Source organism: Schistocerca gregaria, chromosome 2, assembly GCF_023897955.1.
Source record: "Schistocerca gregaria isolate iqSchGreg1 chromosome 2, iqSchGreg1.2, whole genome shotgun sequence".
Taxonomy (NCBI): domain Eukaryota; kingdom Metazoa; phylum Arthropoda; class Insecta; order Orthoptera; family Acrididae; genus Schistocerca; species Schistocerca gregaria.
The window spans coordinates 1,013,224,523-1,013,242,325 of NC_064921.1; the positions used below are offsets into that span (position 1 = coordinate 1,013,224,523).

A 17,803-nucleotide genomic window follows, 5' to 3' on the forward strand; every position below is an offset into this window, starting at 1 on the left:
CAGGTTCGCCGTTGAGTACACCACGCAGGCGCTCCTGTCAACGGTAACCGCAGCCATGGTCTATGCTGTTGCAATCGCCGTCGAACTGTTCGTGCAGATGGTTGTTGTCTTGCAAACGTCCCCATCTGTTGACTCAGGGAACGAGACGTGGCTGCACGATCCGTTACAGCCATGCGGATAAGATGCCTGTCATCTCGACTACTAGTGATACGAGGCCGTTGGGATCCAGCACGGTGTTCCGTATTACCCTCCTGAACTCACCGAGTCCATATTCAGCTAACAGTCATTGGATCTCGACCAACGCGAGCAGGAATGACGCGATACGACAAACCACAATCTCGATAGGCTACAATCCGACCTTAATCAAAGTCGGAAATGTGATGGTACACATTTCTCCTCCTTACAAGAGCCATCACAACAACGTTTCACCAGACAACGCCGGTCAACTGCTGTTTGTGTATGAGAAATCGGTTGGAAACTTCCCTCATGTCAGCACGTTCTAGGTGTCGCCACCGGCGCCAGGCTTGTGTGAATGCTCTGAAAAGCTAATCATTTGCATATCACAGCATCTTCTTCCTGTCGGTTAAAATTCGCGTTTGTAGCACGTCATCTTTGTGGTGTAGCAATTTTAATGGCCAGTAGTGTAGTTCTCAGCCATATAGCGAACCAGTCGGCGTCGTACGGGATGTCTGAATGTTCGTAAAGCCATGCACATACACTTGCATCCCTGTGAACACAGCTGGTGTCAGTTTGGAAGAAATGAATGTCCACATCCAAGATGAAAATGTAGAAGAAAAGGTTACCCTTGGTCACAGAGAATGTTGAAATAAACTTCCCAGTTTTCGTCCACGGCAACCTGAATGAGTGTTCTCAACTCGTGGTACGAAAATAGCCGCAAAACATTACAGAACCGTAGGTAAGGTGAAGCGTATTGGTGACACATGAAAACTTCCGATGGACCGGGACTTTAATCTGGATTTCCCACTTGTACTGAGCGGTTGCATTATATACTTCGGCTATCTGAGCAAATTTTCAGGACCGATTCAGTCTTCCATATGACATACTGTACACAACCCCATCGCTCGCAAATTTTCTTGGGTGCCTGCTACAGAGTTTAAAGGAGACAAACGTAATCCACCATACTGTTACAATCGTCTTTTGACTGTTGAGACTTGCAATAATTATTTTTTTACAATGTCTGAAGTAAAATTGTGAGCTTTGGGATCGTACAGTATGTCATACGGAAGTTCCTGTGGCTTTGGAAGCATGCTTCGATAATCGAAATGGTTGAGGTCACCGCTCACGACAAGTGATAATTCTGAGTTTGAGTTCCTGTCCAGCACAAATTTTCGTGTGTCATAGGTAGGTAATATCTCTCTACTTATGCAGCTAACGTCAGAAAGATTCCACATCTGTGAATAAACTTCATAAAAATGCCTTGTATCATTTGAAATGAGACACTGTCGCCATTTACCGGACTGCACAACACGGCTCCAATCTGTTACTGTCTAGTTTCTGGGTTGTTGGCCCATTGAAGACGTAAAGATTTGTGTCGCAATGAGTGTACAAGACATTCTACTCCAATTGTCCTTTGTGTGAGATTAGCTATTAAAGAACTCTCAGAAACTGTTTGGTATCGAGCTTTAGTTACTTACAGCAGCAGTTCGTCGGAATCGAGGCCGACTGTCGTTGACAAGAAGTAACACTCGTGTCCGGTCCCTATCGTTTAGGATGTCCTGATGATCACTGTTGTTACGTCGAGTTACGCAGCTGTGAGGGGGACACAATGCCTTGTTGGCATGTTGGGCAGTCCGCACTGATGATAGGAAGACTTACTGCCGAGCGGTTCTAGGCGCTACAGTATGGATCCGCGTGACCTTTCCGGTCGCAGGTTCGAATCCTGCCTCGGGCATGGATGTGTGTGATGTCCTTAGGTTAGTTAGGTTTAAGTAGTTCTAAGTTCTAGGGGACTGATGGCCTTAGATGTTAAGTCCCATAGTGCTCAGAGCCATTTGAACCATTTTGAAGACTCTCTGATTTCAAACTATTGGAACAGAAACGCTCAAACAGACCGAAAAGTTCAGTGTAGAGCTGTGCACAGTCCTAAGTTCCAACCTGCTCAGCACGCCACGAGCTAGACCGCCGGTCCCACTGGGCTGGTGAGCTGAGCGTTCGTCCTCCCCCCCCCCCCCCCCCCCACGCCCCCCGACTCAAACAGCGGACCAGCAGCACATGGCTACCGTACTGGGGAGTGCCTTGCATCTGATTGCAAACTTAAGGTCACCACAAATGTGATTTTGACGTGGCGGCAGTGGAGCCTTAGGTTGTCAGGTTTTGTAACTGAAAATAATGGAGAATATTAAATTGGTAAAGTGTAGTGCCACGTAACATTCGCTTCATAAGTGTTCCAGAGATTCGACAGGTAGTAGACCGCTCGATTCGTCCCATCAACGGAACAGGCTCAGCTACCGGTATACTACACGTTCCACATCGCTGGAACGGGATTCTACACAATGCTGGTGACTTCTTTGAAGGACAGTAACAGGTGCAAACATGGAACTCTTTTGCATGGGTTGTGAATAAGTACTTTCCACTATTTAAGTTCCAACCCTTGCACATAACAGATGTCAACATTAATAGGTAGTGTGTCGTTAGTTTAATTACATTTTTTATTCGTGTTGGAGGAATCGCTGCCGCATTTAGTGACTGAGTATGAAGGAAATAACAGCATTAAAAAGAAGAAATTTCTCAGTTTTAACACACCGTTCTTTTTCTATTACAGCCTAGCTGCTCAGAGCATTAGAATCGCTGCAACTGTCAAATATTTCAGTTTTCTGCCCTGTAGTGTTCCGCGACTGTTTACTGTTTGTCATAGACTGGCTCAACTGAATTGTCTCGCGAGCCACCCAGACTTGATCAGAGGCCGATAGACTGGCTCAACTGCACTGTCTCGCGAGAAACCCAGATTCGACCAGAGGCCGATAGACTGGCTCAACTGCACTGTCTCGCGAGAAACCCAGACTCGACCAGAGGCCGATAGACTGGCTCAAATGCACTGTCTCGCGAGCCACCCAAACTCGACCAGAGGCCGATAGACACAAATTCACTGTCTCGCGAGCCACCCAGATTCGACCAGAGGCGGATAGACTGGCTCAACTGCACTGTCTCGTGAGCCACCCAGACTTGACCAGAGGCCGACAGACTGGCTCAACTGCACTGTCTCGCAAGCCACCCAGATTTGACCAGAGGCCGATAGACTGGCTCAACTGCACTGTCTCGCGAGCCACCCAGACTGAATAGAGGCCGATAGACTGGCTCAACTGCACTGTCTCGCGAGCCACTCAGATTTGACCAGAGGCCGATAGACTTGCTCAACTGCACTGTCTCGCAAGCCACCCAGATTTGACGAGAGGCCGATAGATTGGCTCAACTGTACAGTCTCGCGAGCCACCCAGATTCGACCAGAGGCCACGGAACACAGTCTTGGTGGGCTGGGACCTGTTCCGTGCGTGAGTCAAGTTGTACGGTTTGTGCGGCGGTGACGTAGAGACGCCAGCAGGTGCGGAGGCGCTGAGGCGGCCCGTGTTGCAGGCGGGGGACGAGTGCTGCGGCTCGGGGCGGACGCCGGCCTGTCGCGAGGCCTGCCGCGCCGTCTTCCGCGCCAGGGGGGTGGGTGCCCACGCGCCCCCGCAGGAGCTGCTGGACGACGCGTGCGCCGAGCACAGCCCGCGCGTCCTCTCCTGCGTCCGCCAGCAGGCCGCCGCCTCGCCCACCATAGACCCCAGAAACTGTGAGTACCGCCAGTCGCCTTCTTTTTAACTGCTATGCAATCTGAGCCCAACTACCTGAATAATTTAAATCAGGTCCGAGAACTGCCGCAATCCGGATTGCTCGGCAGCTTGTAGGGTGTGGCTGATTTCTGCTGTACAGTGACCGTGTCGTATTTCATTAACATTTTGAAACATTGGCTTAAGCCTAATCTTGATCTTTACGTGCTCCACAGCTGTAAAAAGACACGTTTATTAGGTCGCAACCCTTTTAATTAACATCATCGTGTTTGCATGGTAACTCAGCAATACATTTTCATATCTTACATAAATTGCCAGAAAAAAATTTGTGTACCCTTTTAGATGTTTCCATTTCACTCAAGATTTATTGTTGCAAAAGTGCATATGGAGTATATGATATGATATTACATTTACGGATTAATAGCGCAAGCAGTTCCAAGGTAGTACGTGATGTAGACTCCACTGGCGGCAGTGCAGGCGCTGACATTGGCATCCAGTCGATAGTACTGCACTGGCCTCGGATACGTTATACCACCCCTCATCGACCTGTTCACGTAGGTCTGCAAGAGTTGTTGGTTGAAGAGTCGCATCATATCCGACACATCTTCAATTGGAGACACGTTCAGAGATCGTTCTTGCCAGGGAAGCTGCTACACGTCTCGCAGAAAAAGTTGGGTTTTACGGGCAGTGTGTGCGTGACCATTATGCTGTATGAGCAACACACCACCTTCCTGTTGCAAGAACAGGTCTAACAACACTATCACTCATGAAAGAAAGGAGAGCTAGTTCTGCAAAGTTCGCAGGAGAGCTTCTGTAAAGTTTGGAAAGTAGGAGTCGAGGTGCTGGCAGTGGTAAATCTCTGAGGACGGGGCGTGAGTCGTGCTTGGGTAGCTCAGTTGGTAGAGCACTTGCCCGTGAAAGGCAAAGGTCCCAAGTTCGAGTCTCCGTCCGGCACACAGTTTTAATCTGCCAGGAAGTTTCATGTTCTTGCTTCGTTTGAAGAATATTCTGTACACTTCTACCGAATGATTTGGCCACCCAGATCGCGCAAAGTGTACCTTATCGAACATTTATGGGATACAATCGAGAGGTCAGTTCGTGCACAAAATCCTGCCCCGGGCACACATACTCAATTATGGACAGCTATGAAGGTAACATGGCTCAATATTTCTGCAGCGGCTTACAACGACTGGCTGAGCCCATGCCATGTCGAGTTGCTGCACTAAGGAGTGGAAAAAGAAGTCCGACACGATATTAGGAGGTGTCTCACGACTTTTGTCACCTCAGTGCAAGTGCAAGGGAGGTGAGTGTAAACCTAATGTACTGACGGACTGGGACCGTGGGTGGTTGTAGACAGTCGCATGAAGTCAGCAAAATGAATCAGTCGTCAGTTCAAAAGGCCTACCAGCGATCCAGGTAACACAATGACCGTGCGTAAAGAGTTAAAATAAAAGTGGTACAGTGATGGAGTACATTCTGATAAGCCACACATTTCTGAAGACAGCCCTAAGTGAAACTTGAGGTGGTTTAAAGACCTGCGTCTCTGGACAATAAAAGACTAGAAACAAGCGATCTGGAGTGATGAGTCGCGCTATATCTCCAGAAATCCGATGGAAGGGTTGGTTTTTGCGAAAACCTAGAGAAGTTTACCCAGCGGCATATGTAGTGCAAGCAGCAAAGTATGGAAGGAGTGGTGTTAGAATACGGGACTGTTATTCGTGAATATGTTGTAGTCACGTTGTTGTGCTTAAGAAAACGCTCAATGTGGAAGGATATGAACACATTTTACTGCATTGCGCATTGCGTATAGTTGAGGAACATTTCAGAGAGGATGATTGTTGAATGAACATGGGCAGTGCAGTCTGTCACAAAGCATCGTCTGTGAGGTAATCGTTTGTGACCAGTAGCATTCTTGAAATAGACTGGCCTGAACCGAATGATGACGTTTGGGATTAAGAACGTCGACATCTCTCTAGCCCGCAGAGTCCAACAACACTACCTTCTCTGGTTTCGGCTCTCGAGGAAAAATGTTTGCCATTCTTTCACAGAAAAATAGATTCTTCATTGAAAGCGTTCCCAGCAGCGTTCAAGTCGTCATAAATAAGAGAGGTAGACACTCCTATATTAATCTCCACTAACAAATATCCGGATACCTTTGAAAAAGTAGTATATGTTTGCCTCCATGTCTTCGGCACCGGAAGAGAGAGAAAGAATAATGATAAAGTAAAAGCAAACACATGAAATGATTAAACAATTGCAGCCATGAATCTGGATATAACTTAATTTGTGATCTCTTCTCATATAAGTGACCACTTGAGTAGGTAGTATTACTATTAAGGAGAATGAGACCATCCTAACCTAGAGTACACAAGTAGATAATGTATTTAACAACCATTTCTTAAGTGTAGGAGAAAAAATTGTTGAGAACAGTTCAAAAGAAAAAAAAAACAGGCAGTACATGGAAGAGCCTGTTTTGAAATAAAATTGGTCTGATTAAATTCCACCTAACAACCTCTTGTGAAATAAGTAAAATTATTAAATCTTTGAAAAATAAATGTGTTGGAGTAGATGACATCTCTAATAAGATGTTAAAACAATGTGGAGCAATTACAGCTCATGTTTTGTGTCGCATAAGTAATGCATCATTAACTAAGGGTATTTTCCCAGATAGGTTGAAATATGCCATTGTCAGGACTCTCTACAAAAAGGGAGACACCCGCAGATGTCAGTAATTAACGGCCAGTATCCTTGCTTACAGCATTTTCAAAAATCTTCGAGAAAGTAGTGTACTCAAGAGTGGTTAGCCATCTCAATAATAATGGGATACTTAGTAAATCGCAGTTCGGATTTCAAAAATGCTGTTCAACCGAGACAGCAATATACAATTTCACTGTCCACATAATAGAGTCTTTAAATAGTAAAATGCCACCAATAGGAATCTTCTGTGACTTGTCCAAAGCATTTGATTGTGTGAACCATGACATTATGTTACAGAAATTACAGTTCTATGGTATAAGCCGGTCGAGGTGGCCGTGCGGTTCTAGGCGCTCCAGTCCGGAGCCACGCTGCTGCTACGGTAGCAGGTTCGAATCCTGCCTCGGGCATGGGTGTGTGTGATGTCCTTAGGTTAGTTAGGTTTAAGTGCTTCTAAGTTCTAGGGGACTGATGACCACAGCAGTTGAGTCCCATAGTGCTCAGAGCCATTTGAACCATTTTCTATGGTATAAATGGAACAGCATATGAGTGGTTTAAGTCGTACCTACAGAACAGGAAGCAAAATGTTTCCTTATATGCGTCAAGTGATTTAAACTCCAATTGAAAATGGTGCAAATAAGGTCTCTGAAAAAGTCATTAATTGGTTTTCTACAAATTGGCTTGCTCTCAACTTTGAAAAAACACAGTACATCCAATTTTCTGCTGCAAAAAGTAAAGTTCCTTCAATAAATATAACACATGAACAGAAGTCAGTAGACAGGGAATATCGTACTAAGTTTTTGGGTGTACACAAAGATGAGAATCTTAATTGGAAAATTCAATATTTTGGGGTAATTCAACATTTAGACAAAAACTATTCACTGCTCAAAAGAAAGTGGTTAGAATGACGTGTGGTGTTCATAGTAGCACATCTTGTAGACATCTTTTTAAAAGATTGGGAATTCTTACAACAGCCTGCCAGTACATTTACTCACTAATGAAATTTTTTCTCTACAACATGGACCAGTTTAAAAACAACACTGATATTTATGATTATAATGCCAGAAAAAAGAATGATTTACACTATCCTTTATCAACCTATCTTTAGCACAGGAAGGAATAAAATATGTTGCTATAAAAATTTTCCACAAATTACCAGATGAAATAAAATGTGTGACAGACAGAAGTAATAGCTTCAAAAATAAATTGAAATTATATCTCCTTGATAACTCGTACTATACCATGGATGAATTCTTGAATAGAAATAAATAAATCTATAAATATAGTATATGCATTCTGTGCCATTTAAGGGAGTGGGGTAAAAAATAGAAATATTAATCCTTAACTCTGTATGGTAATATATATATATATATATATATATATATATATATATATATATATATATATATATTAAAAAAGTCTTGTTTCATATGTGCATTTCACGTGCACTTGACACGTTCCACATCGGATCATAACGGCTACCGTACCGTGCGATTGATCAATGGAACCCGCAACCTACTGATTAACTAACTCTTATACACTAACTCATTTTTAAGTGTAAAAAGTAGTAAAATAAAAATATCACATTAACTGTATCAAACCCAAGTCCCCAATCGGGCCATACACCATACACGCTCGAATATTTCGCCACCTCGAAATTTGGCGATATTTAATCAATGGTCCGCTTTTCGAAAACATCTCTTGAACTATGGCCCTAGAAGATGAATGGCTTTACGGTGAGGCACCTGGTGCCTACAACAACATTCAGTCTGTTCTCCGATCCTTCTCCCCGCCCCGACTCTTATCCTTTGTCAGGCACGCAACTGTCTTCTAACCAAAAGCTGGGAAACTTCTTGGCGAATTTTAAATACCGTATTGTACTTTCTTAGGATGACTGTTATCAAATCTATATCTACTGTAGACTAAACAATTAGCGAAAATTAACGTTACGAACATTTGATGTAAACCAACACATTCACCTGCTATTGCATTTTTAAATTTTTGGTCCTGTGATCATGTTCGGTGAGTAATCAACCTCTTCTTTTTTTTTAATACGCAGACGTTCCTTGCTGCGACAGAGCCTCGACGACTGACTGCCGCGATGCCTGTCGGCGGATTCTGCGCACCGAAAACGTGGGCCTCGAGATCGTGGACAGCCTGAAGGAGGCGGGCTGCGGCGAGCCGCTACCCCACGTGAGTGCACTGCAGCGAGGGTAGCTCTCAACCGTCAAAGTAATGTGTCAGTTGGAATAGAATTATTATAACTCAAATACTGACGACTAAATTTCATCATGAACAAGTCCTAGCGACTACTATGTGACTCACCTTTTCGCCTCTTTTTGTGTTCGAAAGTAATCAAAGCAACTAATTTATTTGGTATGCATATAGGCTCATTCCGACATCCCGGTCACTGAATGATAGGTGAGTAGGCGAAAAAAGACATGTAATGGTGGAACAAGTGTACTGGAGGGATTCCAGCTGTGCATAGGCTTGAACCTATTAACAGACACGACGAACTTCGAGGGGTTTTCGAGGATGGGTTGAGGAGCAAATTGGTGACAGAAATTCCTGTCCGGAAACTTTGTCCAACGACTGTACAACGCGTCGAAGTTACAAGCTCCGGCGCCTGCCACTAGAGGACCCCTTCGGCAGCAAACATGACTTTGTACGTTAATGGACGTTAGGCGATAGCCTCGCAATGTTGTTTGCCATTCAGTGGTTGCGACTGATTGCAACGATCACCATGGCAGAAGGTTGAGGTAGCTACTGCGTAGAAAAGGTCTTGTCTCCTACGAATACAATGCTCTGTTGCCTTGCTGGGTGACGGTTACGGACTCGGGTCTCGGTCCGCACTTTTTCTCCTCTAGCCCTTTATAGCTTCCAATAGAAACCCATGTCCGAAACAACAGTATCATCCATCAAGGGAACAGATAATCGAATTCGTCGGAGCAACAGCTAGCTTCATCTTCTTCACTGGCTGCTCTGGCAATCAATGGCGATCAATGAATAATAAACAACATTGTGAGAGTTTCGCCTATGGCCCATCAGCGTACAAAGTCACGTTTCCTGCCGAAGGGGTGCCTGGTTGCAGGCGCCGGCGCCATAACTTCAATGCTTTGTAGCACCTTTTAACGGCGCTTCCGGACACGGATTTCTGTCCTCAATTTGTTCCTCAAGATACACTCCACAATCTCTGAAGGTTTGTCGGAACATGTCTTTCACACTCCGTGTACACCACGCTACTGTCTTGTCATAGATATGAGAACAGGTCAAGCTGACAACTGTTGGGGTGACGATCATCTTGAACAATGGGGACTTCCAACTAGTATCTCCATCCTACAGGCCTCGTTGCTTTTCTCCTGTGTACCTGGGGAAAAGACTTTCCTCTTTTTGGGCTATCCAAATCAATTCGCCTTAATCAGTGCTTTTCGGGAACACTGCACTATACAGAGTCCCTTATTAAGATCATAGAAAAAGATACCAGAACACAACTAGTGTTAATCACGTACTATATTTACAGACTTGTATCATCAAGAGATACCACAAATCAAAGTAGATCTCAGAGAGGAATCAAACGGAGCGTGTATTCCACAAGTTATGACTCTATAATTTGTGTGTGTGTGTGTGTGTGTGTGTGTGTGTGTGTGTGTGTGTGTGCGTGAGAGAGAGAGAGAGAGAGAGAGAGAGAGAGAGGAGAGAGAGAGGGAGGGAGAGTAATATTAAAAATGTTATTTGCTTATCATATGTAATGCAATACACAGGGTGCATATCATGTTTGTAGTCTGTTAAGTAAATGTATTGTATTGTATGGAACTGGAGACCTAGAAAAACGACGGAGCCCCCAGTGGTACACAACCCCCAACAGGCTACAGCACTCCCCTCACCCCACCGCCGCCCCTCACCTCGGTTAGGCCCACAGTGGACTCCCCCCCCCCCCCCCCCCCCGCCCCCTCTGAGGAATGTCTCACAAGAGGAGTGTAGCGCCCCAATGTTTGCGTGGTAAAGTAATTATGGTGTACACTAAGTGTTTGCGCAGCAATCGCCGAGACATAGTATGACTGAGGCTAATAAGGGGAACCATCCAGCATTCACCGAGGCAGGTGGAAAACCGCATTGAAAACCGTCCTCAGACTTACCGGCACACCGGACCTCGACATCAGTCCGCCGGGCGGGTTCGTGCCGGGGACCGCACACCTTCCCGCTCGGAAAGCAGTGCTTTAGACCGCACGGCTAACCGGGTGGGCTAAGTAAATGTAACTAGCTGTAAGAGTTTCCGGATAGATTCTATTGAATGAAATTGAACAAGAAAATCTACGAAGCACTAATCATTGGCTTTAATTCCGTTTCAGAAGAGATATATAAATTTGATCGTTCATTAAAGAGCCAAATTTCCTGAAAGAAAGAATTATATTAACTTGCCTAAAATAAACAGACACTTCAGAAAGAAATTGCTGAAGATCAAGGTAAATTTGAACATATTTTGAGTACCGTGTTTACTTCTTTGAATTTCAGCCAACGTCGACATGTCTTTTATTGTGGAGATTAGCAACTGAATTAGACGTATTACAGCAGCTACATGCTACTATTTCATTGATGTGTAAACTCAGATCAGTCACTACGCGTATATAAATTTGGAAATATCATAACATTAACTGATGGTTAAAATGGCTCTGAGCACTTGAACCATTTTTGGAACGCTTTGGTAATTTGGAATATTTAAGTTCGGACACATCAAGCTAGGTGGCGCAGTGGTTGGCGCACTGGACTCGCATTCGGATGGTGACCAAATCTGCGTCTGGACATCGCGATTTAAGTTAGCCGTAATTCCTAAATCAGGCAAAAGCCGGAATGGTTCCTTTGAAAGGTCATAGGCGACGTCCTACCCCAGTGACCTCGCTGTTTGGTCCCTTCACCCAAATCAACCAACCATCTCAGGGTCCGGAAACATTTAGTATTACAATAAATTAACACAGTAAAATGCTTCCTACATTATACTGGCAGCGTTCCATGCACGTAGGTGACCTCATATGATTACTGTTATGTCGAAATGGCAGCTTATGTCTTTCTAAAGTAAACACTAGAGCCTAATTGGTCGTTTGTCTGCACTGTTATTAACGTTCATTGTGGAAACATGAGGCACCCAACGAGGCTGACACCTTTCCTCGCTTTACGCAACCGCGCAGGACCACCTGTGGCAGTGCTTCATGCAGAGCCGCGACCGCAGCGAGGACACGAAGCAGTCGCGCATCGACCTGCTGGGCATGGACTCGGCCAAGCTGCACTGCTGCTACAAGGCTGCCAGCTCCAGCTGCCGCCGCCTCTGCTTCAAGACCTTCTCCAAAGAGTGGATCCAGCACTGGAACGAGTTCAACACCAACTGCTTGCAGCAGGTCTCCGAGGACAGGCTCATACACTGTATCGACGAAGGTACGTCAAACGAGTCTGCAACACTTTCACTCACGTACAGCTCTCTCCTAAAACTAAAACTAAACTCCACGCAAACAGGTCATAAAGGCCCAACGGTACCGACCGGCCGCCGTGTCATCCTCAGCTCACGGGCTTCAGTGGATGCGGCATGAAGTCAGCACACTGCTCTCCCGGCCGTATGCCAGTTTACGAGACCGGCAACTCTCTCCTGCTTGCAGGAAATCGTACTCCTCCTGGCATCAAAAGTCGTATGGTCATAAGAATTACTCCAGACACTCAGCAGCTCTGCTGTTGTAAGAGGCCTAGCCGAAAATTCGGCTGAATAATGACACTGTTGACCGGTGCGAGTGATGTCCACGTATCTACTGTGATGCGACACACTCAGACACGTGCTCCTGCTCCACCGAAGTAATTCTATTTATGTAACCAACTAGTATCTCCAGGCTGAGGAAAAGGCGCACTCTGAAGTCACTCATACGAAACTCTGGTAAAATTCTTCGTCTACTGAGACCAGATAAAAACATACATACAGGGGCTTGACAAAACATAAATGCAGATGCTACCCTAGCTTGCAGGGTGCGCTCTCTCAACGCGATTCAAGGTCGATCACGGTCGGAACAGTGTCCTGTGTAGCTGTGAGCGCATTATGTCGGAGTCAATTCGTACGTGGGCAACTTGTTAGTGGTCGTATGGTGGGTGCGTGCATAATCAAGGTAGCTGAAGTACTTGAGGTTTCAAGGAGCACTGCAGCGGAGATTTATACAAAATACAGGGAAAGCGAGAAACCATCATCCGCTAACTCACAACGTGGACAGAACTGTGTGCTGAACGAGACGGTAATTAAAGAGTACTGTGACGTCGTACTTTGGAAGGAAGGGGGGAAGTCGTACTTTGTGCACACCTCTTGAAAAGATTGCAATTTAATCATTTACTTTAAATTTTAAAATTTAAAAAAAATATAATAAATTCTTGTACGAGATTACATAAACGTCTTACATGTTTCAAATAAACTTAACCCAAAAATGTAATTCTTTGTATCAGATGTCACTTTCCACAGTGAATGTCATACTCACTATTTCCAGATTCAGGACCTTACTTACACATCATGTATCTCTTTCAAAAGTACGTTGAAAGTGACATAGCTCAATAGCAATTAACGAGTTTTGTCTTATTTTAACTTCATTTAAGATGGCTATACAGGGTGAGTCTCGTAAGACGTAACACCCCCATTATTCCGGCGGCTATTGCACGTATCGACAAGACGTGTTCAGCGGATCATAGCCGACTATGGGGCACATTCTTTGGTACATGCACAATAATCACAACGTTTATATTGACCGAGATAATGAGGCAAGTACATGTTTTTTAAATGGGACAACATACTTTTTTTACCATCATTCGAACGCTCTGGAAAAGACGCGTATAGTGATGTAACGCACGTTGCTATTGCGATTCAAACATCGCTTAAAAGACGCTGCGAAATATTGTACGATTGGAGGTCAAGGCGGTCGGAAGCGGCTGCAGACTGTAAACACGCCTCGCGCGACCGAGTTGCCGTGCTCTATGCAGCACGCACGGCCTACGCTGCATAGGTAAATCCTCATCCGCGTTTGGATATAAATCATCCCCACCTCGGTAATGCATGTTATGTAAAATTAGTTGATATTGTTAGGGGTAATCCACCCTACACTTGACACGAATTTCCGAGCTGTGACCTTTTTTCGCGTGTATCGAAGCGTATTTTGGGGGGAGGCAAGTATGAGGTTTTTAATTGAATCGTACATTGTATCTGTAAATTTAAACGAACGATCAAGATTAGATAGAGGGTGTGTATAACACAACCCCGTCTACAGGCCACAGGTGGCCCATCGGGGCCCAAGCGACCGCCATGTCATCCTCATGGGAGGATGCGGATAGGAGGGGCGTGGGGTTTGCACACCGCTCTCCCGGTCGTTATGATGGTATTCTTGACCGAAGCCGCTACTATTCGGTCGAGTAGTTCCTCAATTGGCATCACGAGGCTGAGTGTACCCCGAAAAATTCCAACAGCGCATGGCGGCCTGGATGGCCAGAGTGTGAGCATAGACTAAGTTTTTTTACTTATTTCAGTGGAAGAGCCGTGCGAGCTGGGCTGCGAGGGGCTGAGCTTCTGCTCGAACTTCAACAACCGGCCGACGGAGCTGTTCCGCAGCTGCAGCCAGACGGCGGACGAGGCGGCGAGGTACGACATGGCGGTGTGGCTGCAGGACGGCGTGCTGGGGCTGCCGGGGTTCTCGCTGCCGCTGCTCAACATCTCGCAGTGCTCGGCGCACGCCTGGAAGACCGTCGCCTGCATGCTGCAGATCAAGCCCTGCCACCAGGAGACGCACATCAACAGGATATGCAAGTACGTCGCGCCCACTCCAGGGCCAAGTTACTGCCGTGCTGAAACTTCCTGGCAGGTTAAAACTGTGAACCAGACCGACACTCGAACCGGGTCCCGCGTTCCAGTCTCGGTCCGGCAGGCATTTTTAATCTGCCAGGAAGTTTACTATCAGCGCACACTCCGCTGCAGAGTGAAAATCTCATACTGCTGTGCTGTTGGTACACAAGGTGCTTTGTCTGCCAGTGCATTTCCCTTGAGCGGCAACAATACAGTCCCAGAGTGTATAGAACTGTATTCTACCTATGACACAAAAAACATATTTCTTTATTGATATTACGATGTATTTGCTTTGATCATGTTGCAACTGTTTTGGTCTTCAGACCGAAGACTGGTTTTGGACTCTTATTTCCGCTCTAGGGTATCGTGTTAGCCTCTTCATCTCCCCATTACTACCAACCGAGATTTTAGTGGTTGGGAGCGGAGGGCTGGCCTTTTATTAACTGACGAGGTTGCCCTGAATATCATTTGTTGAAACACAGGGTGCGTCAAAAAAAAAAAAAAAATTACACACTTTGAAGCATCATAGAAAATTTATTTCCCGTTCTACAATGTTAAATTTCTGGAAATGGAAAGCTTAAAGTCCAATTGGAAAAATAAATGTACTTAGCAAATGTGATTAATGTTCAAACTGGTGGCCTTCAGCATCAATACATTTCTGAGTATGAGTTACCACTGATTCCGTACATCGTACCAAAGTGTCCAATGAGATTTCTACGCACACCGCCTGAATCTCATTCCAAAGTGTGTCCACGTTACGTGGTTTATATTTGTACACCTGATCTTTTACTGTGTCCCATAAGAAGAAATCCAGCGGTGTGAGGTCTGGAGAGCTTGCAGGAAACTCAATTGGTCCCGTGCGTCCTATCCGCTGGCCTGTCACATTGTGATCCAGGTATGCTCGTACGTGCGCCATATTGTTGGAAATAAAACTCATCATTGCCGTATAATGCACGAATGGCAGGGCATATGGAGTCAGCAAGCATTGTTACGTACATTTCTCAAGTAACAGTACCTTCAAAGCGGCAAGGCCCAATGAGTCCCCTTGCACACAAACCACACCGCAAATTTACACCAGGCAAATTCACAGCTTTTTTCACTGTTATGTGAGGATTATCTTCAGCCCAGTGCAAACAATAGTGCCATTGAGTTTGATTTGGGCTTCATCCGACAAAATTATGCTACCCATAAATCCCGGTTCACGTCTCACCATCTCCTGAACCCATTCACAAAATTCTAACCTTCGATCTGGATCGTCGTCACTTAGCTGTTGCACCAGCCTTGGAATGTACACACCAAACTTGCCTTTCTTCAGAATGCGTAGCACACTACTAGCACTTACATTACTCTCACGTGCCGATTGCCTTGAAGATTTTTGAGGCGAACGCTGAAACAGGTTCCAAGACCGCAGTTGTGGAATTATGACTTGTAGCTGTAGGAGGTCGCCCTGTTCGACCTTTATGCACATCACACACTGTTCCATGAATTTCGAATTTGTCTCGTAGACACCACCTTGAAGGTGGTTCTGTGCCATACTCACCTCTCCACTGTCTTCAAACCGCAGCTACATTCTCAAACTTCCAGTACCACTTAATTATCTGCTTCCTCGCTTCAAAGCTCGAACGCACGTCCGCCATGTTGCAGTTACTTGCTTGCCACTGCTGCCACCTGTTGAAGAAATATAACATTACTTTCTCACAGATATTTAACCTTGTAGAACGGGAAATAAATTGTCTATGACAGCTCAAAATGTGTATACATTTTTTTGACGCACCCTGTATTTATTTTCGGTAGGCTCAATAATTTTGCGGGCTACAGTGGGGTTACCGTCCTGGCTGAGTGACCTCTATCGAGGAAGTTGGTGTTGGCCACAGATCTGTTACTCTCATCGGTTTAATAACTACGGCCCAAGCGCCACCTCTTGCATAGAGCAGGCAACACAATATATGAGGTGAATATGGAACGACAGGACAACGTTATATGTACATTATGGATGGATATGTTGTTTAATGTTGATAAATGCAATATTAATAAAATGTGTAGCATCAAAAATTCAAAAATCCATAGATTCTTATTTAATTCAAAAGTTTCAAAACAGACTTTAAATGGCCCTGTAAGTCCAGTGTTGAACAAGATGGCCGACGGACGTCACTGGTTCAGTATAAAACGTAAAATTAAAAACACCTACAGCCGTCTACATTTCGAATGTAATTTATTTTCGCGACCAGTTTCGGTTTTTCATTTGCCTATCTTCAGGCCCCCTGATCAACTTGAGGAAGGAACCCAACGTCCTGTGTAATCGAAATAGAGGCCCGCAGTAAGCAAGTAGTGTCCGTAATTTCGAAAACGCGATTTATTCGTTTATCAATTGAAGGCTGATAGATAAACAATTGATCAAATTCTTCTCTAGTAGTCTAAAAGTGATAAATGAAGGCATCGCGTTGTCCGAACTGGAAGTCTACGAATACAGGTTGCTTACTACTGCCCCTATTTCGTCTGCACTGGAGTTTGGATTCCCCCTATAACTTGATCAGGGAACCTGAAGATGGCTTACTGAAAAGTCCAATCCGGTCCAATAATAAATTACATTCGAAATATAGAAGGAAAAGGTGGTTTTAATTTTATATTTTATTGGATTCCAAACAGTCGAAAGATTAAACTTCAGTCATGCAGCATTAAGAAATTGTGTAGTCTTAGAAACAAAATAATTTAAAAGACCCTCTAAAATCTACAGCTTCTCATTAAAGAAATTCATATCTGACTCTAAATGTTCCTATTTATATGAAGACAGTAACTGTTCTCGAAAGAACAGAATACTGTTGATGACCGTGCAGCTTTCCATTGGAATAAATGATGACAAACTGAAACCCTCAGCTGCCGACAGATGTTGTTGATATACCTCGATGTGCACAGCCGAAAATGCGTGTCCCGACCGTGACTCGAACCCGGGATCTCCTGCTTACAAGGCACACGCTCTATCCATCTGAGCCACCGAGGACACAGATGAACAGCGCGACTCCAGGGACTTATCCCTTGCAAGCTTCCCGTGAGACTCACATTCCCAACTGTCCACAATTCTACATATGTGATGTACCTTATGGACATTTGCCATTCACATATCAACAACACCTGTCGGCAGCTGAGGGTTTCAGTTAGTCATCATTTAGTGTTCCTATTATTCAAAAGGTTTAACTTTAGTGATCTGATTTCCCAGGCTCAGCTCTTGATAATTGATGTTACTGTTTAACTTTTCCTTTAAACAGGCTTACGCCATACATTAATCAAGGCAAGTGAATCCACAGGTTCTTAGTTGGTCCTCGTCGACGAGAATCATTCCACCACAACACATGGAACAACATACGAACGCTGTTCCCCAATCAAAAAATGGTTCAAATGGCTCTGAGCATTATGGGACTCAACTGCTGTGGTCATCAGTCCTCTAGAACTTAGAACTACTTAAACCTAACTAACC

The 17,803-nt window shown here is 44.9% G+C and overlaps 1 protein-coding gene across 1 annotated transcript in view; it reads left to right on the forward strand.

Annotated features, from left to right (window-relative positions):
- Window positions 1-17,803, forward strand: part of LOC126335508 (reversion-inducing cysteine-rich protein with Kazal motifs) — a 310,493-nt gene that overhangs the window by 255,875 nt on the left and 36,815 nt on the right. The window contains exons 6-9 of the mRNA XM_049998863.1: window positions 3,592-3,790; window positions 8,542-8,675; window positions 11,666-11,909; window positions 14,019-14,295. Of these exons, the coding sequence (XP_049854820.1) occupies window positions 3,592-3,790; window positions 8,542-8,675; window positions 11,666-11,909; window positions 14,019-14,295 (854 nt within the window). The remainder of the gene's footprint in view (window positions 1-3,591; window positions 3,791-8,541; window positions 8,676-11,665; window positions 11,910-14,018; window positions 14,296-17,803) is intronic.